The sequence below is a fragment of the Hoplias malabaricus genome, chromosome 3, assembly GCF_029633855.1.
Source record: "Hoplias malabaricus isolate fHopMal1 chromosome 3, fHopMal1.hap1, whole genome shotgun sequence".
NCBI lineage: Eukaryota > Metazoa > Chordata > Actinopteri > Characiformes > Erythrinidae > Hoplias > Hoplias malabaricus.
Genome location: NC_089802.1, coordinates 5,793,559 through 5,819,134, shown reverse-complemented (window position 1 = coordinate 5,819,134; position 25,576 = coordinate 5,793,559). Strand labels below are relative to the sequence as shown.

Below are 25,576 nucleotides of genomic sequence, written 5' to 3'. Positions count from 1 at the left end.
GACACTACCTGCTGCTCCACCGTCTCGCCTTGTTTGATGTATTTGTGGTTTCTATTTAAACTTCACTGAACGCTTTACAAAACACTCAAGATTAGCTTTGCCGTGATTTTGATGAAGAGTATTGTACACAGCCATACTGTGGACGGGCCAGTATATGGGGCTTGGTGTATCGTGAGGACCGGTAGAGACCTTATCCACTGTCACACAAACATCACAAGATGGTGGATATTGGCTTGCCCGCGTCAGGCAACACACATCAAAGGCACACAGACATGAACACACAAACCCACACCATGCGCAAAAATGAACCCCAAGAGGACAATACAGTCCTACAATACCCAAGGTTGAGCCACAAGGCATGCTCGTAGTTCTACCCATCAGACTGCCCACAGGAGGCTGTCGGCTGGGTATGTTTGGTTGACGAACCATTCTCAGTCCAGCAGTGACTCTGAGGGGTGTAGAAACTACAGTGTCTGAATCTCTCATACCAGTGCAGCCCACCAAGTAACACACCACCACCACCACATCATTGCAGCGCTGAGAATGATCCGCCAGCCAAAGCATATCTACTCTGTGGATATCCTCTGGGTGTCCTGACCATTCAAGAAGAACTAGGTAAAAGGGGTCAAAATATGCACAGCTTCAACATGGTACACGGACCGTATATTGACTAAAATAACTATGCTATAGCACTGTTTTTTATTTATTATTATTTTTTTATTTCCCACTTTCTTCATCTTAGACCAAAAGAGACAGTCATTCCCACAGAGTTGCCTTTGGTACATGAGGTCACTACCACTTTGCGGGAATGGGCTTCGATATGGAGGGACCTCTATGTGGTGAGAAATCATATTTATGTCACGAGCTTGATGCCCAATTCAGCATTTGTCTCTGTTGCTTATGATCCGAATGCATCAGTTTCAGTCTAAATGTCTAGATCGTAGCTCACGGACCTCAATGAAGTCATCTAGAGAGTCCTCTGTATTGCACTACAGTATGCTGAGAAAAAGAAGTACTTTTAAGCTATAAATTCAAGTCAAGTTAAAAAAAACCTGTCCACTATCATCATAGTTCACTCCAAGTTTGTATGAAGCTATGCCTTTGGGGATTTAAATTCACGCTCATGCAGTGTCATAATAGACATGACAGCTTAATTAGCCTTCATTTCACTGTATACACAGATTAAAGTAAGTGTGTGTGTGTGATTTCCACAGGGTGACAAGCGTGAGATGTTTAATACTGTTCGTGACATGATCTATGACCTCATTGAGTGGCGTTCTCAGATCCTGTCAGGGACTCTTCCACAGGATGAGCTCTCTGAGCTCAAGCAGAAAGTCACCTCCAAGATTGACTATGGGAACAAGTATGTGATTCTTATGTCCTCTTTCTTCCATGTTTTTCTTGGAATATATGGTTTAATTTGCTATGTTTTAATGGAGTTTATAGTCGTGGAAGGAGGCATCTGCCTTTTTCCAATTACACTCTTAGAAGAACACTGTGCGTAGAGCTGTGATTGAGATCAGTTTATCATCAGGACGGGTTTCTGCTGATAACGTGGGGATTTTACATGGATTTTACTTAAACAATAAATAAAGCATTTGTATATTACTCATTTCAAGTTAGCATTAACTACAACACTTTAAAATATTAGTTAATTGGTAATTGATCTGTTTTTAAATGTGTGTGATACAAATAAGGTTTCCTTTTCTCTTCTCTTGTGTTATCTCTGCTCTCTCCTGCATCCTGCTCCTCAGGGTATTAGATCTTGACCTGGTAGTGAGAGATAAGGATGGGAACATTTTGGATCCGGACCTCACTAGCACCGTCAACCTCTTTAGAGCGCACGAGGCAGCATCCAGACAGATAGAAGAACGCATTCAGGAGGAGAAGGTAAACCTGAACTAAAAAAACAAACAAAAAAAATCATCACTCGTGACACATGACGGTGAAATGTTTTCCTTCCCACACAGAACTAGGATGCTTTCTAGCGTATGACCATGTAATGAGTGGAGAGCAACTTCAAGGGTCAGTTCTTCTATCCCAGGCGTACACAGCACTAAAATGCTAATTGCAGTGTCAGTGTCTTGGCTATCGTCCTAATAGGCATATTACTTTTATTAGCTTGATATTAGCTCGCTATTTACTTGGAAACAGTGATGCCCCTTGTGGCTGACAGTTTGTTTAGTCATCACTTGTTCTGCTGGTAAGTGCTTAATCAGGAATCAAACCTAATGGCTTGGAAATAAGTGCAGAACTGCTGACATATTAAATATGTTAATATATAATGCACTTTGTTTACAGGGAAGTGGGAATCATCTTCAAACTGGCCAGCGTTTAGCTAGATTTTAACGCACAGGCAGAAAAGCTATTTCCATTTCATTATATTCATTCATTAATGTAGTTCCTTGGTGGATTCATTATCAATCAAGTCATTAAGCATCACTTAGTATTTTCTAGTTATTAATTTAACCTACATTTGAATCAGAGATAGGCTTATGTATGAATTAATTGTCTTGACCAAGCTGGGAGTCGAACCTATACAAACAGGTGGAATGGGGCTTACCACAGTATACAAATGACACAGTAGTGCATTGTGAGACGACGTGTTTAGTGCTGGCATTCGATTCCATTTGAAGCCTCATATAGAAGGCCCTTGTGGAAATTTCAACACGAAGTGGTTTTGTCAGAGACTTTCCCACAATTAAACACTTAGAAAGAGAAATGCTCTGAGAGCGGTTTCAGCTTGTCAGATCATCTTTAGCTTCTCACTTACACACACACACACCCCTCTTTACAAGCTCCCACTCTTTCTCGGCTTCCTTCTCGCTGTCTTTCGCAAATATTCTCTCACTTTTATTTGTTTCTATTTCTTCTGTTTCCCAGCGTGCTCCAGCTGCACAGATGGGGGCCTAATCTGAGAAGCAGGGATCACAAATAGATGTGCACACTTTATCACAGATGTTCTTTCAGTGGTTGACAGACTGTATCTATTTCCATACCTTCTATGCAAACCGTGTGAATGCAGCAGCTCTGAGAGCAGACTGCCAGGGCTTTTCTTACATTCTGTCAAATGGCGTGATGCTTCCTCCAGTATTTACATTACACGATGTTTAAACATTAGTGAAACATGGGAACAAGCCTGATGTGTAGAACAAACATCCCATTTGTTTTGACTTTCTCCCATGGAGAAAGTCACCATTTGCCCAGTGAACTACAGAGAAATAATGGGCTTTTTTTTGCAGTATGTGAATGTTTTTTTTCTTGTTGTCTTGTCTCTTCAGTCTCAGAAGCAGAACCTGGATCTGAGCAGACAGGCAAAGTTTGCCTCCACTCCATCATTTGCTCTGTTTGTTACACTGAAGAATGTGGTGTGTAAAATTGGAGAGGACGCTGAGGTGCTCATGTCTCTCTATGATCCCATCGAGTCAAAGTTTATCAGGTGCTCCATCTTTTTTTTGCTGTGTTTTTATTATTTTGTCATGTTTATGTTGCTTTTTTTGTGCTATTAGGTCCACACCTGCATCTTTTGAAATGGCTATAGATCAGTTTGTTATTTTATTTAATTATCAAACAATTATTGAATCAATTCAGTCGAGCTGCATTAAAAAAATAAAATTCTGGGCCCTGTCACGGTAAAGAAGGTGAGGCTTAAGACTCTTTCACGCATGCACGATAACCAAGAAATGTTCTGGAGGTTACCTAGAGGTGCTAAAGGTGTCAGCGCAATCATTAGGCTCCTGTTTGCCTTGTTTCAACAGGACAAGCTTGGTTTTAACACACTAACAAGCAATGCCCCAAACTCAAAGTAAATGTGCCCATCAAAACACAGAGCATACATTAAAACCTCCCCTGCCCTTTCAGAGAACATTGTCTCACTACTGATATACAGACAGTACTGTTTTTGGAATTTCCTATTGTCCCATGATTAAAGCCTTTACACAGTGCACTGCCCCACACAGCAAGCTGGCCTTTAGTTAGTCCCCTTCTCCCCAGGCTTGGAGCACTGTAATTCAATTTCATTTCTGTCTGTGGCATAGCGATTGTGAAAGCAGACATACAGTACCTTTAGAAACATTGGCTTCCTCATACAACAGGAACATATAGACGTCCTTGATAAATCAGATCTGTCTTAAATTATACATTAGCTGTGTTTCTCTTTTTTCTTAATTTTTTTTCTCTCTCTCTTTCCTGTGTATTCCTGCTCATACAGTGAAAACTACTTGGTCCGGTGGTCCAGCTCAGGCCTGGTCAAAGACATCGATCAGCTTCACAACCTGCGAGCTGTGTTCACAGTGCGTATCCTCCCATTCTCTACTGCAGTCCTTTTTTTGTAATAAATTTATCCTCCATCCCATTCATCCGAATTTAATACACCAAATATTTTTAGCTATTTAATGTGTGCATCCTTGCCATATAGGGAAATTTAGCATGGTTCCACTAGTCGTTTTAACATTTGGTGATCTAGCTAAGCGTGGCATTTTGCAAGAGAAAGCACTGCTGCCCCAACCGAGTAGTTACTGTATTATAAAATGGCAATTTAATTTGTGCTCTTCTATTGTTTTTTATACATCATAATTACAGTATTGCCATACAATAATTATGCCTTGAACAAGGTATTGTAAAACGTGGTGCAGTAAAATATGTACACCCCGACTCACTTTAGAATTTGCATCACCCTGCACCCTGGGGTGGTGCAGCAGGTGGTTGTCGCAGTCACACTGCTCACATTCATTATATAATTTAACAACTGTTTTCCCTGGTCGACTAATCATACAGGGACCTGGAGGTTGTGGGTTCGATTCCTGCTCCGGGTGACTGTCTGTGAGGAGTGTGGTGTGTTCTCCCTGTGTCTGCGTGGTTTTCCTCCGGGTGACTGTGAGGAGTGTGGTGTGTTCTTCCTGTGTCTGCGTGGTTTTCCTCCGGGTGACTGTGAGGAGTGTGGTGTGTTCTCCCTGTGTCTGCGTGGGTTTCCTCCGGGTGACTGTCTGTGAGGAGTGTGGTGTGTTCTCCCTGTGTCTGCGTGGGTTTCCTCCGGGTGACTGTCTGTGAGGAGTGTGGTGTGTTCTCCCTGTGTCTGCGTGGGTTTCCTCTGGGTGACTGTGAGGAGTGTGGTGTGTTCTCCCTGTGTCTGTGTGGGTTTCCTCTGGGTGAATGTATGTGAGGAGTGTGGTGTGTTCTCCCTGTGTCTGTGTGGGTTTCCTCTGGGTGAATGTATGTGAGGAGTGTGGTGTGTTCTCCCTGTGTCTGTGTGGGTTTCCTCTGGGTGACTGTATGTGAGGAGTGTGGTGTGTTCTGTGTCTGCGTGGGTTTCCTCCGGGTGACTGTCTGTGAGGAGTGTGGTGTGTTCTCTCTGTGTCTGCGTGGGTTTCCTCCGGGTGCTCCGGTTTCCTCCCACAGTCCAAAAACACATGCTGGTAGGTGGATTGAAGACTCAAAAGTGTCCACATGTGTGTCTGTGTCGCCCTGTGAAGGACTGGCGCCCCCTCCAGGGTGTATTCCCGCCTTGCGCCCAATGATTCCAGGTAGGCTCTGGACCCACCGCGACCCTGAACTGGATAAGGGTTACAGATAATGAACGAATGAAAAACAGAACTGAATGCTTCTAAAGCTGCTGAAAGTACTTTTCACTGATATATAGAACCCTTGGATTTTCCTGAACTAATAAAAGGCAGCTTGCAGTTTATTTTCCTGTATGATTAGTCGACCAGGGAAAACAGTTGTTAAATTAAATAACGTATGTGAGCAGTGTTCACTAGCGGGGTTTCTCTAACAGCCACTGAAATGTAAAGTGACTGATGTTTCTCTATTCGAACCCGTTGCTCTGTCCCACAATGTTTCTCCAGAAAGTGAGCCACTCTGCCCAATCTGACATAATTAGGAAGGACTTGCCCTGCACAGAGCTTGCTTAAGGAAAGTTTACTGACCCTGGAAAAGCTTCAATCAATGGATCAATTGTTCCACCCTGTCGACAATAAAACTAGCAGATAGTGTCAGCTTAACATGATACTCCATCGTGGTGGAACTGATACACCAACTTTCTTCTTCCAAGTGTCCAAGAAATGCTCATATTTATTAGTTTAGTGTGTATGCAGTAAGCTTTCTAAAGTGTCTTTTTATGTATAGAAATAAATTTACATTTAGGTGTTGTCGATATGTACTATACAATGAATTGCTAGATTTGATTTTATGATGTATATTGGTGATATTATACATGAGCTTTTTCACTATAATCAAGTCATTTTTTATATGTGTTTATATATATATATATATATATATATATATATATATATATATATATATATATATATATATATATATATATATATATATATATATATATATATCTATCTTAGGTTTGTGTATTTTGAATGGCATATACAGTGGAACCTCTACTTACGAACGCCAATACTAACAAACTTTCCAAGATACGAACCGCACTTTTGAATATTTTTTGCCTCCACCAACGAACCACGACTCTAGAAACGAACCCGAGCCTCCGCCGAGCCGGCGTCTGGAAATGGCCACTGACCCCAATAGGCGAGTCTCCCAGCGCCCAGACTTGAGTGAGCTTTTAAGATTAGCAAATTGTAGCTTTAGCAATTAAGCATCAGTGTAAATAGCAGACATCGAAATTTGTGCTAAGTTAAGCCGTATCTACGCTTCCTCTCCCCACATTCACCGCCTACTCTCCGTTATTCCACCCACCCCCCACCTCCCGTTATACAGCCAGTGCCTGTTACACTCCTCCAGCCAGTCGTCACGTCTTCAAGGTAGCGATGTGTAACCACTTACAACTTTAACTTTATTTCTTTTTTATTTCTGTTATCTCTTTTATTTTTAGTAACGCTACATGTATTTTTTACTAATTTGAGAGTGTTGTAAACATATATCAGTGCCAAAAGGGTGATTTTCGGGGCGGGGGCTAGAACGCATTAATTGCTTTTCCATTATTTTAAATGGGGAAAATTGACTCGAGAAACGAACTTTTCCACTTATGAACCGTCCACGGAACGGATCAAGTTCGTAGGTAGAGGTTCCACTGTATTTTAAATGGGTATTTGATTATGTTTTCAGTTAGAAATTCAATTCAACAATTTTTTCTGTTGTATAGAATATATTTTATGTTGCAGAATATGAGAATTTGAATATTTTCACACCCCATAGAATATGTGCAGGTCTTTACAGACTGTAAATCTTCACGTTTGTGACTTGTTCAGGTTAATGGTGTGTTTGTGCATGTTGTTCCTGTGTAGGACCTGGGCAGTGAAGATCTTAAGAGGGAGAAAATCAGTTTCGTCTGCCAGATTGTCAGAGTCGGGCGCATGGAACTGAGAGACAACAACACTAAAAAACTGACATCTGGTCTTCGACGGCCATTTGGAGTGGCAGGTAAATTCACTGCTCGTTAACACCCTCCACATTACGATCCGTTCATTTTAGTGTCGTCTTGAGTAGGGTTAAAAAAAATTAAAAATGGGCCTTAATTTGCCTATTGTGAATAAGCTGTGAGACTTTCATTTGATGCTTTGTAGTTTCTGTCTTTGTTGTTTTGTTTAGTGGTGAGTGCTGGAAAATACAAGACACTCATAAGCCTGTCTTTCTCCAAATGAAGCGATTTATAATACAGCAAAAACAAATAAGATCACTTAAATCTGATTGAAAGCGTTCTAAAAGAGTATTGATGAGAGAACGAGAGAGCAGTGAAGAAAGACCCTTGTCTCAAGGCTTTTCGCCTGACTGCATAAATAGATTTAGCTGATAATCAGAGGTTTTGAGAGTAGAATGAGGAATTAGAATGAGGAATTAGTGAGTGATTCGTCCCTGGTGGCAGAGATGCCTGCTCCATAGTAAACTAATTAGATTGGCTCCCAGCCTGCTGCTCATCACCAGGGAAAATCAACCCTTGATTCTTGTCCTGTACTAGGTGATGAAACTTGTTCATCTTGGTGAGCTCATTGACACAAATGTAATTGGTTTTTCTACATATGGTATTTGTTAGGCCTGCATTGTGTATTCATCTGTCTCCCAACAGAGACTCAAATTGCACTTTGAATGCCTATTATAAATATAACTTGATATGGTGTTATGAAGACTTTGGTGATATCGTCTGAGTGGTGGCTGTCTCCTGTGTGTGGGAATGGAGCAAGATGTGTGTAACTGCTTTAGAAGGTAAATAAGGTGATGCCGAGAATGTTCCAGTATCAGTTTCAACATCAAACGTCTTTTGTTCTTTTTCCACCTTTTTTTATTTTTTTTAAAACCTCTCACCCACAGCTAAAAAAAATCTTGTGTGTTGGTCAGAGAGGTCATGAGGAGCTGAAACTAAATGGTGTCACTTTCTTCAGCACCCTGCTACTTCTGTTTTACATCATCAGGTCACTAGTTCAGCAAGGTTTTGCGAACACTGTTTAAATAGCGTCCAAAAAAACAAAGGGTTTAACAAATTAGAGTGCTCTGGGGCAGCTGTGCATGGACTCGAGGCCACCATTGGCTACAAGAAGAGTGAGGGGTATAAAGTCCCTCTGTGGTCTTTGGAGCAGAGAAACTGTTGTCTGGAGTGTGAGAGAAGCAGTCGATACATTAGTGATGATTTTAAGTGGTGTTTGTGACCACTGCCTGGGTCCGGCTTGGCTCTTTTGCTTTCCCCAGTAGCCAAATCCGGTAGGTACCTGGTTCTCAGAACAGGGAACCTTAATCACTGCTTGGGCCTAGTCCAGATTGAGCCGTGTAGGTGTTAAATATGACGTGTAAACCTTGCTGACTGTGCACTGGCCAGAGAGATTTGTCAATCACCACAAAATACAGACAAACTAGCCGCATGTAAAATCTCCAGATTACAGCAGTGGTCACGTTTGTTTTATCTGACTCACTACGGCAGCTGATAAAATTATGCTGTGGTGTTTTAAAAATGTTGGAAGTGCTCTTTGAATTGGTGGCTGATGGGAAAAACTCCAGCGAGAACCAGACATGCTGCAAGGAAAACGGTGCTGTGAGACCTGGGAAATCAGAGAACATGGTGCAGAGCTTGGTTCAGTCCAAAAAAAACAAAAAAACAAATCCTGTGGTTCCTGATAGAGACCGTGTTTTGTGACGCCACCACATAGTAGCTGTGCTAATGGGAAAGCACGTTGAGCTGGGTCGAGTCGATCCGATGGCATGCAGTAGAAAAGCACCATTCTGTTTTTGTTTCACATTTTTTTTAGCCTTTCTTTTTGCTCAGAGAATATCTGAATATGGACTACATTTGTATCCACAATCTACAGGAGCAGGGTGTGTGTGGGGTTCATTTATTTATTTATTTATTAATTTAAAAACCCCTGCTAATTGATGTGAGTGATTCCTTGCTCTGCAGTAATAACTCATCGAGTCTTTTCCTTTTCCGCAGTAATGGATGTCACTGACATCATCACAGGGAAAATGGATGACGAAGACAAGCAGCACTTCATTCCTTTTCAGCCGTGAGTATGAACATCTGAATCTCCTTTGTGAAAAAATGAGTCTCTGAACGCAGTGAACAGAAAATACTGTTCTTTGAAGATATGTGCAGGTTTGAAAATAGGTTTATGTTCTTACGAAATGCTTGAAAATGAAAAGCTAGCAAAGACTGGAGCTCTATATCTGATAACGATAACAAACTTTAGAAGCGTATAGTTCCACCAAATTGTCAGAACAAGACTAGCATAGTGCAAAATGCATGCTTCAATACACACGCTACAATTTATTTATACAGTGATTTTTTTGTTTGCTTCTGTTTCACTGTGTAGCAAACCACATGAACAAGTCCATATTGGACTACTTGATAACTGCGTGTGGGTTCTTACAGCTGTGTGTTAATATAGACATGCATTTTGCTTGAGTTGTGGTTGTGTTCTTTCATTCCTAGCTAGCTATTTCAGCTCCAGCGTATAACCCAAAAACATGTTTTACCTGGTTCTTTTACCGAATTTGCAGAACCATCAGATTATTCCCACCAGTGCTGTGTACTTGTGAACCCATGAACTCCTCATTGTTAAGCCTTTAAAGACACACATTCAGTTGTGACCATTGTCTTTTCACCCTTTAGTCCATGCAAAAGCAATACAGAGCCGGAGTTTAAAGTATCCTGTTGAGAGAGCACTAACATAAGCCCTGTGCTTCAGGGTTGCTCGTGGGCAGCACTCAAAGTTTTTCTATGGTTTGAAGCTCCTGGCACTTGATTAGCTATAGCCTGTAACACCGGTTCCTCCCGATTCCCTCCTGGCTCAATTAAGAGTAGCTCGTTAACTCCTGTCCACGAGGAGCTGGGAGAACGAGAGTAGCCCTTCCTCTCCCTGGATTCTCCATCTAATTGGAAATCCTTTAGATAGCGGCGGTCTGCAGGCCTCTTAACATTTTCCAGCCCGGCATAAGTCAGGAAGCAATTAAACTCCCTTGCGTTCTTCAGATAAGGCTTTCTCTCTCACGTTCGTCTGTATGTCATTGCGCAGCATACTGTAATAAACATAATTTCAGCTGTTTTGAATCTCAGGATCTGGCTCTGGGTCTCTCTGGACATGTCGATTTTAGAGCAGTCCAACTGGAAGGTTGTATATAGGAATGTTGAGTTAATTAGCCTTAATGACATAATGGCCTGGGTAGGTTAGAGATCAGAGAGCTGCAGTCCTTTTGAGTGGTTATAACCGTTTTAGAGGATTCATTTCTGTACTGGAACTTTTCTTTTTTTGAGATCGTGTATTTCCAGAGCAGATCCTGTTATAAATGATCCTGCACTTCTAAAGAATGGAATTTGTAGCACTGTGGTAGCCATACTATTACTGATTTCTACTAAAACTTTCTACAGCTATTAATATTATTACTACTGCTAGTACAACAATTACTATTAATTCCATTAATACTGCTATTGTATCACTATTACTGCTAATATTACTTCTACTACTAATACTGTTAATACCATAGCTGCTGCTGTTACTCTTTACAGACAGTTTGGTACTGTTTACTACGTAACATGGCCAAGAACTGCCTACTACTGACTGACACGCAAAAGGACCAATCACAATGTGCTATTTTGGCATGAGGCCTTTCACATCGGACCAGTAGCACAGTCAGTGCAAGCGATACGGTCAGATGGCCAATCAGAATCCTGACAGTGAGGCCAAATCGGTGCACTGACGTTATCAGACGGCGTGTCTGTGGCTGAGACTACTACTGCTATCACTATTACTATTACTACTGCTACTGCTACTACTGCTCCTTCTTATTTCCCCTTCTGGGGATTATATTTCCTCAATTCAATTAGTTTAAATATAAACATAGGACTTTGGTTAAGATTTGTTGTTTTATTTTTGGTAGTATATGTGTATGCGTGTGTACAAAAAGTATTAGTGTGTGCGTGTGTGTTAAAATAATAGTTTTTTTGGGAATAATAATGGTAATCATTTAGGTTACTGTCAGACTGATGATAGACTCTTGATCCGAGGTGTTTTTGATTAGCTGGTGTGTGATGGCATCATGAACTGTACAAAGGTATATTGGATGTAAACCTGCAGAAACTTATTTATATTAATTTATATAAATACCTGAATACTTTTAGGGATACTGTGTACATGTTTGTGAGTGTTTGTATGAGCATGTGTCTGTGGTCTTTGGTATTATGCCAGTGTCTACATTCTTACAGCAAATAAAACAATAATCACAGACACGCTCCTGACTCTGACACCTCTCCAGCTACTACAGTACTTTCTTTTTCTTTCTTTCTTGTTTCCTCTTTTTCTTTTCTTTTCTCTTGCTCTTCACCTTTACACATTCTCTCTTATCTCTCATTTCTCTCTTTCTTTCACTTGCCCACTCTGTGTGCGCTCGCTCTGTAGTTTAGATAGTGAGGCTGGTGTGGGGGTATTAGAGCTGGCTGTGTTCGCTCATGCCCTCAGGGCAGTGGCTTGTATAGTGCTAGAAGCCCTGGCTCCAGTCTTATGGTTTATTAGACTCACAGTGTAATGGGAGCGTTTCTGAATGACACCCTCTCTGTGTCTCTCTGATCACCATCTTGTGTCACAGTTTGCTCACAAAAATGGCTTTTTCCTTCTGTCATGGTATTTGCATCACTGTTTGGTCTTTCCCTCTTCTCTCTTCCCTCACTCCCCTTCCCTTCATCATCCTCCTCTTCCTTTCTTTACTTCACATTCCACTTATCTTCACTCCGCTCTTGTTTTCCATTTTATCATTTCATCTTTCACCTTTTTTTTTTACTCTTCAATCTTGCGCTAGTTTTTTTTTTTGCCCATTTTTTCTTCCTACATCTTTATCTTTTTCGTTCTCCTCTTTCTTTTGCTCGCTCCCTTTCTCTTTATTTTCTTTCCTTCTCTCTCTCTTCTCCCTGTGGTGTTTTGCCTGTCATCGTGTGTGAACTCCAGGCTTGCGCTGGATGACGCCATCCGCCACAGGCAGCTGAACATCTCCCGTTTTTCACCCAGGGTGGCGGGCGAGAGTGACTTCCTCCAGAGCGTCATAAACAAAGTCATCGCTGCCAAAGAGGTCAATCACAAGGGCCAAGGTAACTCTTCCCAGTCGACTGGAGAATCCCCCTCTATCCAGTCCTTACACTCTTGTTCATACAGAAGCCTATTGTTTAATTTTGTGTGAAGCCTATTGTTTAATTTTTAGAGCTTTTAAAGAAAGGCCAAGTTTAAAATTCAATGGTTAATAAGACTAAGGAACTAGTTACCAGTACCATTTTACAAATGACCAAATAATCATTGTTGATTAATCAAGCTAAACATGTGATATGCCTTATTAAGATGTGCTTTTGGGATCCATACATTATTGAACATTTAAACATACTATCAACACATTCAATTTGCATACATCAGTTAATAAGTGCATAAACAGGTATGGGTTTGGGTTGAACTGTGGAATTTAAAGTGTCCTTGCACTTGGTCCCTCTCTCTTGTACCATGCCTGAGCATGATGTTCCCTCCTCCCCCACTGACTTGTGCTCACATTGCTTTTAATGTTTAGTCCCTGAGCACACACACATCAACAGGCCATGCCTTTTTTTAAAATTTTGAATAAACACACTTTTGCGAAGCACAGTGGAATTTATGGTTGTACTTTGTGGGTATTTTGGAGTCGTTGTTTTGGCAGTGACTCATTCTTCTCGCATTCCTTTTAGATATTTTTCCTTTAATCAAAGCGCATGTATAAGAAGATATATACAGAGGCAAATACCACCAAATATCTCAGTTTTTATTGTGCTTTATCTTGTTGTTCCTTTATAATCTCATTTGCTCAGCAGTAGTGATCCATTTGCTGTTATGTTTGTTGGTTCAATTCCCATGCTCTGGCTCCATCACATTAGAGGTAAATCCAAACAATTCCCTGGCACGCCTTTTCAAGTGGATCTGGGGAAAAATAATCATACCCTGCCCCTCATTCATATAAAGGAATAGCTGTTTCTTAATTTCCTTTTCTTCATTGTATGTTTTGGATGTTTGTCCCTGGTCCCTGTTGCTGATTTAAGCTGGGTTTAAATGGGTCTGGGTGTGCGTTATAAGGCTGTGGCCCCTCGTCACTGTCTCCACAGTGATTGATTCTGTGTCTGCCGGCTGGGAAGCAGGAGGTTCACCGCCAGCAGGATTTGTTATGACACGCACACTGGCTGTCTGCTGGTGTCATGTCATATGAAGCTTCGCTGAGCTAAATGCCAGCTCCCCCCCCACCCACCCCCTGCGTAGAGGACAGAAGAGGAAGGAAAAGGGGACACGGGGAGAGAGGGAGACAGACAGATAGACTCCGATTCAGATCTGTTTGTGTGTCAAAGATGCTTTTCTGCTCACTGAGTCATGAGAGCAGAGTTGATTCCTGTGGTTAATTATGGAGTATTTTAATGCTGGGAACGTGAGTGAAGTTAAATGACAGATGGAAAGTTTGTGTTTGTATGTGTGTATCATCACGATAGCTTGCCTTGTTTTTTTGACCTTCCGCAAAAGATATTATTGTTCTCAGGCCTCACTTTGTATGATCTGATTCAGATTATTTGTATGTCTTTTGTGCTGTGTCTAGTGCTGTGGTGTGTGCGCTTCAATTTAAGTGTAAAATAGCTTTTTATAGAATCATCAACTATAAAGCAAACAGTGTGTACGAATAGCCCAGCGTAATCTAGTTAGCAGTAAACTATTTCATGCTTCTTAATTTTGTTTTATAGCTGATTGCTAGTTAGCGCTATTTTACAGCCGAGTGCTGCATAGCTAAAGCGACTCGTGTTTGAGAGGTGCAGGGAGGGTAACTAAGATCGGTCAATGTTTTACAGTTTCACCTCAAAGAAACAGCTTCTGAATTTCAGAGTATTTATACTTAACTGTTTAAGTCTCTTATTTAAATGCAACAAAGTGAGAAGGCATTGTTTCTATTTACATAAATATTAGAGGAGGTAACTTCTTTGAGATTAGCGTAATGTAATTGTGATATATACATTTGAAAATGACTCCTTTTACTACTACCATCACTAAATATGTCATTATCTTATGTATTTCTATCATCACAATCAACCTCAATGGCATTGGGAAGAATCCATTTTACGACTTTTATATGGTCAAAAGGTTTAACAGCAATTTTGGCAAACTTTGAATCCAATTGTTTTCTTTATTATATATATTTTAAGCTGACACTGTTGCAGTTCATAGCAGTGTTTTATGCAGTTCTAGTTTATTTTTGACTAGTTCTGAAAGTGAGTGTGTTTATGTTTGTCCTGTCTCTCCTTGCTCAGGGCTGTGGGTCACACTGAAGCTGCTGCCTGGTGATATCCATCAGATCCGGAAGGATTTTCCACACCTGGTGGACCGCTCCACTGCTGTCGCCCGGAAAATGGGCTTTCCTGAGATTATAATGCCAGGTTAAATTAGAACATCTTTAATGACCATTTATGCATTTTTTTTTATTTTATTTTGTTTTAAAGTAGCCTTTAAACAATGCGAGTCCCTGTTTTGAAGACACTAAAATGAGAATCTCAGATTGTCACAAGTTAATGACTGCAGATATGGTTCAATGGAAGGAAGTGAATATATTTACTAGGTTCACATCACCATTGTCATTTTAGTCAAGTAGAAGAGTAGGAAGTAGAAGTCATCAGTGATGTTGTGGGCTTTGTTCCCTCTAGTGATACAATAGTGACTTTTTTCCCCTTTGTTTCTATAGTTCTGCGTCTAATGAAAATGTGTCTAAAGGACGTACGTTTATTGTGATGTTAAAATTTTTGTTTTCAGGAGATGTCCGCAATGACATCTATGTGACCCTGGTCCAGGGGGACTTTGATAAGGGCAGTAAAACAACACCCAAAAATGTGGAGGTGACCATGTCGGTTTATGATGAGGACGGCAAGAGATTAGAGGTTTGGAAACCTGTCCGAGGCCACTTTTATTTATTTATTATTATTATTATTTTTTTAATCTTTGAGATACATTTGAGACTACTGCATCATACTTTGTAGTTGTTTTCCAGTTTGGTTGAATTTAAATGAATTAGTCTTCTATGAAAGCGACTTAAAGGCTAAGCACCACTTAATGGACCTCCATGAATATTCCACATTATTTTAGTTACTGACATAAGTATGAATTAAAATGAAAATAGCTGGTTAATTTGCTTAATTTGCTCGCTACGGAAATTCTTGAACGCAACCGTGACGTCACTGGTGGACAACAGCTGAACAATGCCGCGGTAAAACACCGTTATGACTGACTGTTATGACAGTATCTAGCTAAATAACCAACATTATTCATGACAATAGCCTAGCAATAAGCTAAACTCAAATGTAGAGGTACCGTTATTCTTGTAAATGTGATCGAAGTCGAACTCGAATTCATCCGACACTATAAACCTCCGTAATGCAGCTACGTAGCCGAGTATAATCTGAGACACCGAGTTTAGCGAGTCAAGCTAACGTTAACTAACACCAACTAAAACAGGCGAAGTGAGGGCTAACGGTCTTTTAAATCTTATTCCTTGAATTAGTAAGAAATAACATGTTTTCTGACTATCAATAAACACAAGTTAGAAACTCAACTTCCACTGTATTTATTTGTTTGACACTTTCATATCGCTGGTGCTTAGCCTTTAAGGAATCATTTGAGTTTAATGTGGTATGATCTTGTTTAGGCAATTAGTCCAAATAATTTATAATGGGCATCTTTCAAAACCATAGTACTTATTTTTATCATGTAGAGTGTGTGTGTATTGGTACAGCTGTAGCACACACATGAACTCTCACTCTCTCGTCTCGTCTCGTCTGCCAGATAAGCTGTCTTCTCCACACCACCTCACCCTTTAAAGAGCTTTACTTTGCACATGAGACTCCACTAAACCATCTGCCCTCCTTCTGTCAACCTTACACACCCTTTTCACTCTCTCTCTCTCGCTCTGTCCGTCCCTCTGTCTTTCTGACCTCCTGCCTCCTCCTGTTGGATGGCCGGTCAGTTAGAGCTCGTAATTGGTCCCTGTCTGAAAGCATTAGCTCCAAACTATGTGAGGATTGACAAGGCTAGATGGGAAGGTGTGTGGAAACTTTAGAAAATGAGAGAGAGAGAGGAAGACTGAGACTTTGACAGGTTAAAGAGAGCTTATTGGTTGATTACTGGGCTATCCTTTCCTATCCCTGACTTCAAGATCAGTCAGAACATATTTTTCAGTGGAACTGATCAATTCTTTTGTCCACGTGTATAAATTTGTCATACATCAGAGGGGGAAATTGTGATGTGAAATGAGTTCTGTTCTTTGAATTAAATGTAAATCCAGAGTATCAGAAAAAATATGCTTTGCAGGAAGGAAAGTCACAACTGGTTCTAACTTTTATGAACTAATTGTAAAATGATAAAAAGTTGATTTTTTTAGCTTTGATGTCTTCTCTGCAGAACGTGATCTTTCCGGGTGCTGGAGATGAAGGGATTTCAGAGTACAAGTCAGTCATTTACTATCAGGTCAAACAGCCTCGCTGGTTTGAGACTATCAAGGTGAGTTTGTGTCAGTTTTGGAGAAGTATAAGCTTGTATTTGAATCTGTGTGTCATTTAGATCACTAATTACAGACAGTGGTTATTGTACATCCAGGAAAACAGAATGTGCAGCTTTTACCATTGTGTGTAATTATAGTTTCAGATTCTACATTGCTCTCAGAGGTGTGATCAATACATTTTATGGGTTATGTTTGATTTTACATTGACCACAGCGTGTTGGAGCATGCTAACTGTGTTTTGGTTGTATGTAGATATTAAGCTACAGTATATAACCGAGCAAAAATGGTAGAGAGTGAGGCAGGTACGTGAATGTTAGAGGTTTTAGATTGTTAAACAATTCAAGTGTTTATTAGGTAGCAATGATATTCTTATGTTTGCAGACAGGCCATACCCCTTTGTTTCTGTTCTAGCACAGTTTCACAGTGATGTGTATGTAGTTATTAGTGTGTTTAGCATATCTGCATGTCAGATGACCACTTCCTGTCAAGGTACCCATTCTTAACCATGTTGACCAATGGAATCTATCAGGCTTTCAGATCATGAGCAGGAAACGGTTTTGTAGTGCAAAGGTTTTCTCATACACATTGTATCACAAGAGTCACACAGAGAAAATATCATCTTTTTCTCTTTGCATTTTAATTTTCATGCTTTGTGCCACTAGGCCGGTAAGTTGGGGTACTGTTTATGAACGGTTTTAATGCATCATTCCTGCAGAAAGTCTTGTTTCTCAGCATCTGGTTAAAGTTATTGTTGTGTTTGTGCCACAGAAATGGCGAGAGAATGCAGTGTGAGAGGCATTCCCTAGAGTGTATGTTTTTCAAGGTGTATTTCTCTCTCCCCCCTCCCCTCAGGTGGCAATACCCATTGAGGATGTAAACAGGAGCCATCTTCGTTTCACTTTCAAACATCGGTCATCTCAGGACTGTGAGTTCCACTCAACCGACAGCAACACTCAGTAATTTGGCAAAATAACAGTAGCACAGCTGCCATGATATTCACTACTGGGATTATACATTTATCAGCCTCAAAGAAATGATTGATATACAGCTCATTTGTTTTACACACATGGGATGTCAGTTTTGTTCCTAACTAGCTGTTAACTGTTGCTGTTTTTCAGACCCACTCTTAAATTTAGCCCTTTTTTTTTTTTGCCTGAGGTTAGCTTTATTTCAGCTCATATATATGCAGTCAAACTCTATCTCCTGGCTCTTGAGGGGAATGTGCCCCTTAGGAAGGATTCGAAAGCACTGTGTTGAACTTTGAGCTTTTAAAAAGTCTCATAAGGTGCTTTTCTTGTGGGTTTTTTATTTTTATTTTCATTTTTTCCACCCCATTACATTTGTGTTAAGTATCAAACACAATCATAATTCTTCCACTTTCTAACCATTACTTAACAGTTTTTTAACCATTGTTCTGATGGGACTGATTATCTGCTCTAGGCGGAGCTAAAACTGCTCTAGGCAAAACCGCTCTGTTCTAGGCGGAGCTGAGTAGGCGGAGCTAAAACTAGTTAGGCTAAATTAGTGTAAATGTAATGGATTTTGTGATATTGTGTAAACAGTGAACTGAAATGGAACAATACATGAAAATACATGCAACATCAAGGTCTTTTATAACAAAACATATATATACTGGTCCTTTTATTATCTTGAAGTCCCTGTCCACACGGATCCGTTTATATTTAAGAGTTTTTTTGTCTGTGTTCTGGCCTCTCATCCACATGAAAACTGAGGTTTTGGAAAACGCTCTCTGAGGTGGAGATTTTTTGAAAATGGTGTTATCACTGTTCTCGTGTGGACGAAGGTAAACAGACTTTTTCTAAAATGCTGACGGTAGTTTTAAAATTCCCTGTGCTATGTGTTAATGCGCTCATATATTCTAAAGTGTACTATGGGATGTGGTATTAAGTGGTGTTATTGAGGCCTAACGAAAATTAGTGTAAGAACAAATGCACCTCAGTAACTCCCAAGAACCTCATATTTCGCTATAATTTTGCGTAAGGTTTTTTTTTAAATATTTGCTTGTTTTTAAACAGGTTTTACTAAACATGGGCAGATTATGGACAGAACAGTTGTGTGCCCTGATGTCTAATTTTGTTACACTTTTTGTGACGTGATTAATTCGTTTCTTGAAGTCTTTATGCTGATTCTAGGCTGTTGATTTAGTTATTGTGTGAGAGAGAGTGTGTGTGTGAGAGAGAGAGAGTGTGTGTGTGAGAGAGAGAGAGTGTGTGTGTGAGAGAGAGAGAGTGTGTGTGTGAGAGAGAGAGAGTGTGTGTGTGAGAGAGAGAGAGTGTGTGTGTGTGAGAGAGAGTGTGTGTGTGTGTGTGTGAGAGAGAGTGTGTGTGTGTGTGTGAGAGAGTGTGTGTGTGTGTGTGAGAGAGAGAGAGTGTGTGTGTGAGAGAGTGTGCGTGTGTGGTAGACATAGTAAGCACACTTTAGGGTGTTAGGGTGTGTTTGGGAACTTGGTGTGTGTTTTTTGTGTGTGAGCATTTAGTGCAGGGTGTGAATGCTTATGAATACATATTTAAATGTGAGCTTCTATTTGTGTTTGTGAAAAGTACATGTCAGGTTTCTCTCATTGTGGAAATCTTGCTTACACACTTACAATGTGGGGTTTTCTTAACGTTCTTCTAACACACACACACACACACACACACACGTGAGAACCCTGCCCTGGCAAACGTGCCTCCCCATCTGCCAGCAGCAGTGGAGTGAGAGAGGGGTAGCGTGCTCTGTGCCGGGTGGCTGGATGAGGGTGGTGTATGTAAAACAATCAATTAGTCCAGACAGGTGGCAGAGAGCACACTACCACTGCTGTTTCACAGGCTGTGTGCTGTCTGTGGTGCACATAAACACACACACACAATGGTCACACAGCATCTCCTTACTCATGTGGCACTGTTTGACTAGGAGAGAACAGGATGGAGTCTACTGTAATAGAGTTAAATTAGTTCATTTACACATGTCCTTTACAGCTTTTCAAATGAGGTCCTAGGGAGTGTTTTAAGAAAAACAGCGCTGGGTTGTGACTTGAAATCCTCAGATAAATTCTACCCCAATTACCCACCTTTTTTAGAAACTGAGAAGGCTGGAAAAACCTAATTATTCTCCGGGAGTCCTCCAGCCCTGAATGTTCTCCCTCCCACCCCCAACTCTTCAAAATTTGTAGACATTTCTTTGTAGACTTTTTAATTCTTTTCCCAGTGCTGCATAATGCTGACTGCTGCTGAAATGTCAGTGAGAATTAACTGTAAGAATCCCTCCCTGTGGTTTCTCTCTCTCTCCCTCTGTCTCTTTTACCTCTGATTCTTTCTCCTCTTATGACTCTCTCATCTTCTCTATAAATTCTACATATTCCAGCGGAGCTAGAGCTTTGAGGGTAGTAAAAGATCCATTTTCTTTCTCCCCACCGGTCTCTCTCCATCTCCCTTGCTTTCTCTACGTCCCTCTTCACTCTGAGACATGGCTGAACTTTATCGACGTGACAGACAGGGAAGAGTCCCGCCTTGCCGTCCCCCGTAACCACGGTAACGGCAGCTGCTCCGTGACCTCTGTGACCCCTCTGCCTTTCCTGATCATTATGGTGCTGGTGCTGCTGTGCTAAGGTGGAGGCTCTCAGGGATGGGGAAGTGGAGTGTGTATAGGGTGTGTTTGTGTGGATCTTAGCTGTGAGTAGTAGTCTCGGGGGATTTTTGTGCTGGATGATGCAGGGGGTTTGAAAACTGTAGTCACCTGGAAGGCTGACATTTGCAGCTCTCCAGGGAGAACTTTGTTTCAGAGTTTGAGGGAATTTGAGCAATTTTTCACATGACAGTTTCACCTCTGATTAAACTCTCTCACACTCTCTAAGGTACAATTTGGAGGAGGACAGTGTGGGATAGCTGTTGCCCTCCATTAAAACTTTAATAATCACATTGCTTGCGATCAATAAATACCATGTTATTGGTCCTGGAGTTCTTTTGGGGCCCTGGTGGTGCCTATTTATTTATTTTATGAATCTAACAATGCTGGGAATGTGTGAGATGTGAGAGATTTTTTCTTGCTTGTGACATACAAAAAAAAAGATCTGTTAAAAGTACAGATAAAAAGACATATTTATATAGTTTAGGCTACATATTTCACTGGCAATTGTCTACTTATTTTTAGTAGTTTTTTTCGGATGCTTAAACATTTGCACAGTATTTTGTGTGTGTGTATATATATATATATATATATATAAGTTAAGAACATAAGTGTACAATATTAGTATACTTACTTTTGTAGTATTCTGATTTGCAATGGACAATGATTAGACAAATTTCATTTTCCAGTCCCCCACACTTTCTAGAGTGTGGACATTTCTGTTTTCTAACATTCCTGCTCCATGGGTGGTTCAGGGAGTTTAAGGAGAGTGAGAAGAGATTGATTATACATCAGCTTTGAAGCAGAATATATCTGTGGAATTCTGGAATCTTGAAGTGCCCAGACATTTCAGCTCGGTTGCTGGCTTCTGTCTAGTTGACAGCTTCAGTTTTAGCTGAAAAAATAACCAAGAAATTCTTGTTCATCTATTGCACTGTAATATCCTTCTCCTCTCTCTCTCTCTCTCAAGATCTTGGTCACTCACTGAGTGGTGGTGTGTATATATTCTTTCATTCATTCATTATCTGTAACCACTTGTCCAGTTCAGAGTCGCGGTGGGTCCAGAGGCTACCCACAATCACCAGGCACAAGGCAGGAACACACCCTAAAGGGGGCGCCAGTCCTTTGCCGGATGACACACACACTCACACCTATGCACATGGAGAGAACATGTTGTTGATGTAGATTTATAAAAAACAAAAAAAAAACAAATGGCCTTCTCAGTATAAATTTGTTGCTGTTGGCCCGAAGGTGATTGTTCAGATCGGGTCACTGGGACAGCTCCTTTAACTTCTCGTTTTCTTGAATAATTAACCCGCAGTGCTCAGCGTCTTTATGTTTATAAAGGATGCACTTATCTTACTATTTCTATCAAAGTACCAATATCTGTAAAATTGCTGATACAGAGTATAGTCCTAGTACTGGTTCTTTTTTATGTCTTAGTAGCCAAGTCCATAAGCATACATTTGCTTTAGATTAATAAACAATAATATACTATGTGTATTACTATAACAATAATAATGTGTGGTCAAACACCCAAATTAGTGACACAAACTAATTCCTTTTTCTCTCTCTTTTTGTGCAGACAAAGATAAATCAGAGAAGATCTTTGCTTTATCGTTTGTGAAGCTGATGAGATATGATGGGACGACACTCAGGGATGGAGAGCATGATTTTATTGTCTACAAGGTAAAATAACACCCCCTCACACACACACACACCACACACTCAGAGACTTCATGGTCTTCTGGATATCACGAGAGGTGCGTTGACTTTTGCCGGTCCTGATCACGCTGACCTAAAGATATTTAGCCTCTAACCTACATCACAGTGTAATAATTAAACAATCAAGCTTTTTATTAGTGCGTTCAGTTCTGCAAATCTGCATATCAAATGTCGGTATTATGCACAACCTGACCTGGGCATATCCCCATTGAGCTATGCAAATTTGCATTGGTGAGAGTGTCATCTTTTCTGGTCAGCGTTAAATCTCCCATTCTCGTCTGCCCCTGACTGCAGCACAGCTTGAGTCTCTTCACTATCAGAGTTGTTAACACAAGCAGACTTTTAATGAGGGGATAAGTAATTGGTGTTGAGGTGTTAAAGTTTTTTATTTTACCTGGTGCAGGTGTTTGTAGCAGCATTGTACACACCATCAGTGTTCCTCATTATTATATATTGCTTGTTTTTACATTTTTGACCAGTATTTAAGGCCTTGCTTTTTTATAAACAAGACAATTGACCCAAATGGAAATTGAATGGGCGTCATTTGAAATGCGACTCTCGCTTCACATGCCACTGAGGAAGGCACTTTGAAAATCCCCTTACCCTTGTGTCTCCGATTAAATGCATTGCTGAATTATTCGGGTGTTCTTCGTACAGGCAGAGGCAAAGAAACTGGAGGATTCGTCACTGTATCTGAACCTGCCAGCCACAAAGGTGGAGATGGAGGAGAAGGGTCACTTCCCCACAGGCAAGGGCACACCAACACTGGGCAACTGCACCATCAGCAAGGACTCCTTCCAGATTGCTACACTGGTGTGCTCTACCAAGCTCACACAGAATGGTGAGAGAGAGACGCACACAAACACACACGAATCATAAACAACAACACAAGCTAAAAACCTCTTTGAAAAAACATTATTTCTTTGTGCTCTTGTACTACCCGTTCCTTTCCTTTATTTATCCGTCATTCATTTGGTCTAATGAGGAGTTATAGCTGTCTTTTTTTCCCTTTTCTTTTTTGCTAAACCCTTTACTGCCACCTGCATGTTCCTTTCTCCCCGTCCAGCACTCCCTCTTTTCAGTAACAGTAATCAGCCTAGGGCTGTAAGGAGGAGATGCTGATGAAGAGAGTGCGACAGGTGTGCAGAAGAGGGAAGAGGAAGAGAAAAAGAGAGAGGGGAAGTCCTTTAGTGCTCTCAAGCTCTCTATCTCTGGGCACCTTTTTTTTCCCCCCTTGCTGGAACAAACTGGGCTTATTAAAGATGGGGAAACCCATTCTTCTGCCTGGAACTTAAAGCTAAGCCGGTGGGCTGGATTTACAAAGAGACAAAGTGCTTTGAGACAAGAAGGGGTTCCACTTTATCCTGTTTTATAACGGTATACTCAGTGACTGTAACAACATTTCTAAGCATTGTTGGGCCTGCTTTTGGGACTTGTGCATGAAGCCAGCAAGTCAGGACAGCCTCAGATATTGATAATGAATTCTAAATTATATGGAGGTGAGGAGAAGGCTGCTGACCCTAATGAAGGAAGAGAGGTTAACTACAATAGTCGGCTTGGGTTTAAGAATTGTGGAGGTGTTCCTGCTTTTATAGATGAAGACTTCAGTTTTGCCATGAAAAAATGTGGAGAATTTGGAAGGAGAAGAGGAGAGAGCCAGCAGTCAGGATTTGATGAAAGGACAGAGGAAGTAGAGATCATTACAGTCTGATCACACACTGAATGCAGTAAACCTCACTGCAGCTCTGCTGCAATCCTCTCCCGCCCTCTCTAGAGCGCTCTTTGCCTAGCTCTTCTCTTCTCTTCTCTTGTCTTCTGGATGAATTTAATAATGTTGTTGTAGAAGCCCTCCCAAAATGTTCTGATTATGTGAACCCTGCTAAATGACAAGGAATAGCAGAGCGAAATTTGAAATTCCTCAGTGCTTCAGGTACAGACAGTGTGATGACCTGAGTCACTTGGAGCATTCTAATCTGTTTCTACAGCTGTGCTGGCTCTCTGACTGTGCGACACAACGCATTCTCTACCTACGTGATGATTAGCGCCATGCTAACGATCAGCGAATGTGTTGGCCTGCTGGGATAAGTGACCCTAAAGTCAGAGCCATGGTCCACGCAGTGTTTTAATGAGAAGAAGCGACTGCTGTTGCTGTCCCCCACAAATGAGCGCACATACAAGCCATGATAATGAGGTCACGAAGGACTCCGCTGATGACGTTTTAGTGCTCAACACTGTCAGCTGTGTTTATAAACAGACAGCATCACTGTAGCCATGGACAGTCGGAGAGGACTTTGCCTCATGGAGCTGCATTGATCATCGTTTCAACACAACCAGGGCACTGCTGTGCTGTAGACATGCAGTGTGAGTTAAGCAGAGTGCGTAGCTCAATATTGCGCGCACACACACATGCATTAGCATATTGAGCTGGAGCTCCCTGCTGGTTAAACTGTGCTGGTCGTGGTGTTTTCTATGCCAGTGCAGCAGGTGAAAATCAATGCAGCCTGCAGGACAGCAAGAGAACACTTGACTGTCAGTTTAGATGCTTTTGTGTGACTCTTTTGTATTTGTTTGTCATGTGGAGATTCAGACCTGTGCTCATAATTTTTTAAGGATGTCTTTCTCACATTGATTTGTTGTAAAGGGAGCAATTTGTTTATTATCTGCTTTGTACACACACTTTCTACACTCGTCCATTTTATCAGCTCCATGGAGCACATTGTAGTTCTGCATACTTTGTCAGCCTTTTTTTACAGTGATTCTCAGTGCTCAGGACCACACCTCATGTGTTATGTGGATGGTGATTGATTCTCAGCATTGCAGTGACACTTGAGCTGTTAGTGTGTGTGTGGGACTGGTAGGTAAGATTGGATCAGAAGGTAGGTGGTCAGTTTTTAAATACCGTGTCCTCTCATTGGCCAGTATGTTAGACACACCTACCTTGTTGGTCCACCTTGTAGTAGCCTTGTAAAGACAGAGAGAGTAGCTCATATCTTGCTGCACAGTTTGTGTTGGCCACCCTCTAGTCCTTCATCAGTGCACACTGCCCACAGGACGCCGTTGGCTAGATATTATTGGTTGGTGGACTTTTCTCAGTCTAGCAGTGACAATGAGGGCTTTAGAGACTGCCCTCAGTTTCTGATCCACTTGTATCTATGCAGCACACTGATACGGTACCACCACGTCAGTGTAATTGCAGTGCTGAGAAAAGACTTTCACCCAAATCATACCTGCTTTTTGGGGTCATATGGAG

At 41.1% G+C, this 25,576-nt stretch overlaps 1 protein-coding gene across 3 annotated transcripts in view; it reads left to right on the top strand.

Moving 5' to 3' along the window:
* Positions 1-25,576, top strand: part of dock1 (dedicator of cytokinesis 1) — a 258,525-nt gene that overhangs the window by 43,141 nt on the left and 189,808 nt on the right. For all 3 annotated transcript variants that reach the window (XM_066662743.1, XM_066662745.1, XM_066662746.1), the window contains 14 exons: positions 743-839; positions 1,215-1,363; positions 1,755-1,890; positions 3,282-3,439; positions 4,211-4,292; positions 7,254-7,389; positions 9,386-9,458; positions 12,450-12,529; positions 14,741-14,866; positions 15,237-15,361; positions 16,878-16,976; positions 17,830-17,902; positions 22,187-22,290; positions 22,984-23,167. In XM_066662743.1, coding sequence (XP_066518840.1) covers positions 743-839; positions 1,215-1,363; positions 1,755-1,890; positions 3,282-3,439; positions 4,211-4,292; positions 7,254-7,389; positions 9,386-9,458; positions 12,450-12,529; positions 14,741-14,866; positions 15,237-15,361; positions 16,878-16,976; positions 17,830-17,902; positions 22,187-22,290; positions 22,984-23,167 — 1,622 coding nt within the window. The remainder of the gene's footprint in view (positions 1-742; positions 840-1,214; positions 1,364-1,754; positions 1,891-3,281; positions 3,440-4,210; positions 4,293-7,253; positions 7,390-9,385; positions 9,459-12,449; positions 12,530-14,740; positions 14,867-15,236; positions 15,362-16,877; positions 16,977-17,829; positions 17,903-22,186; positions 22,291-22,983; positions 23,168-25,576) is intronic.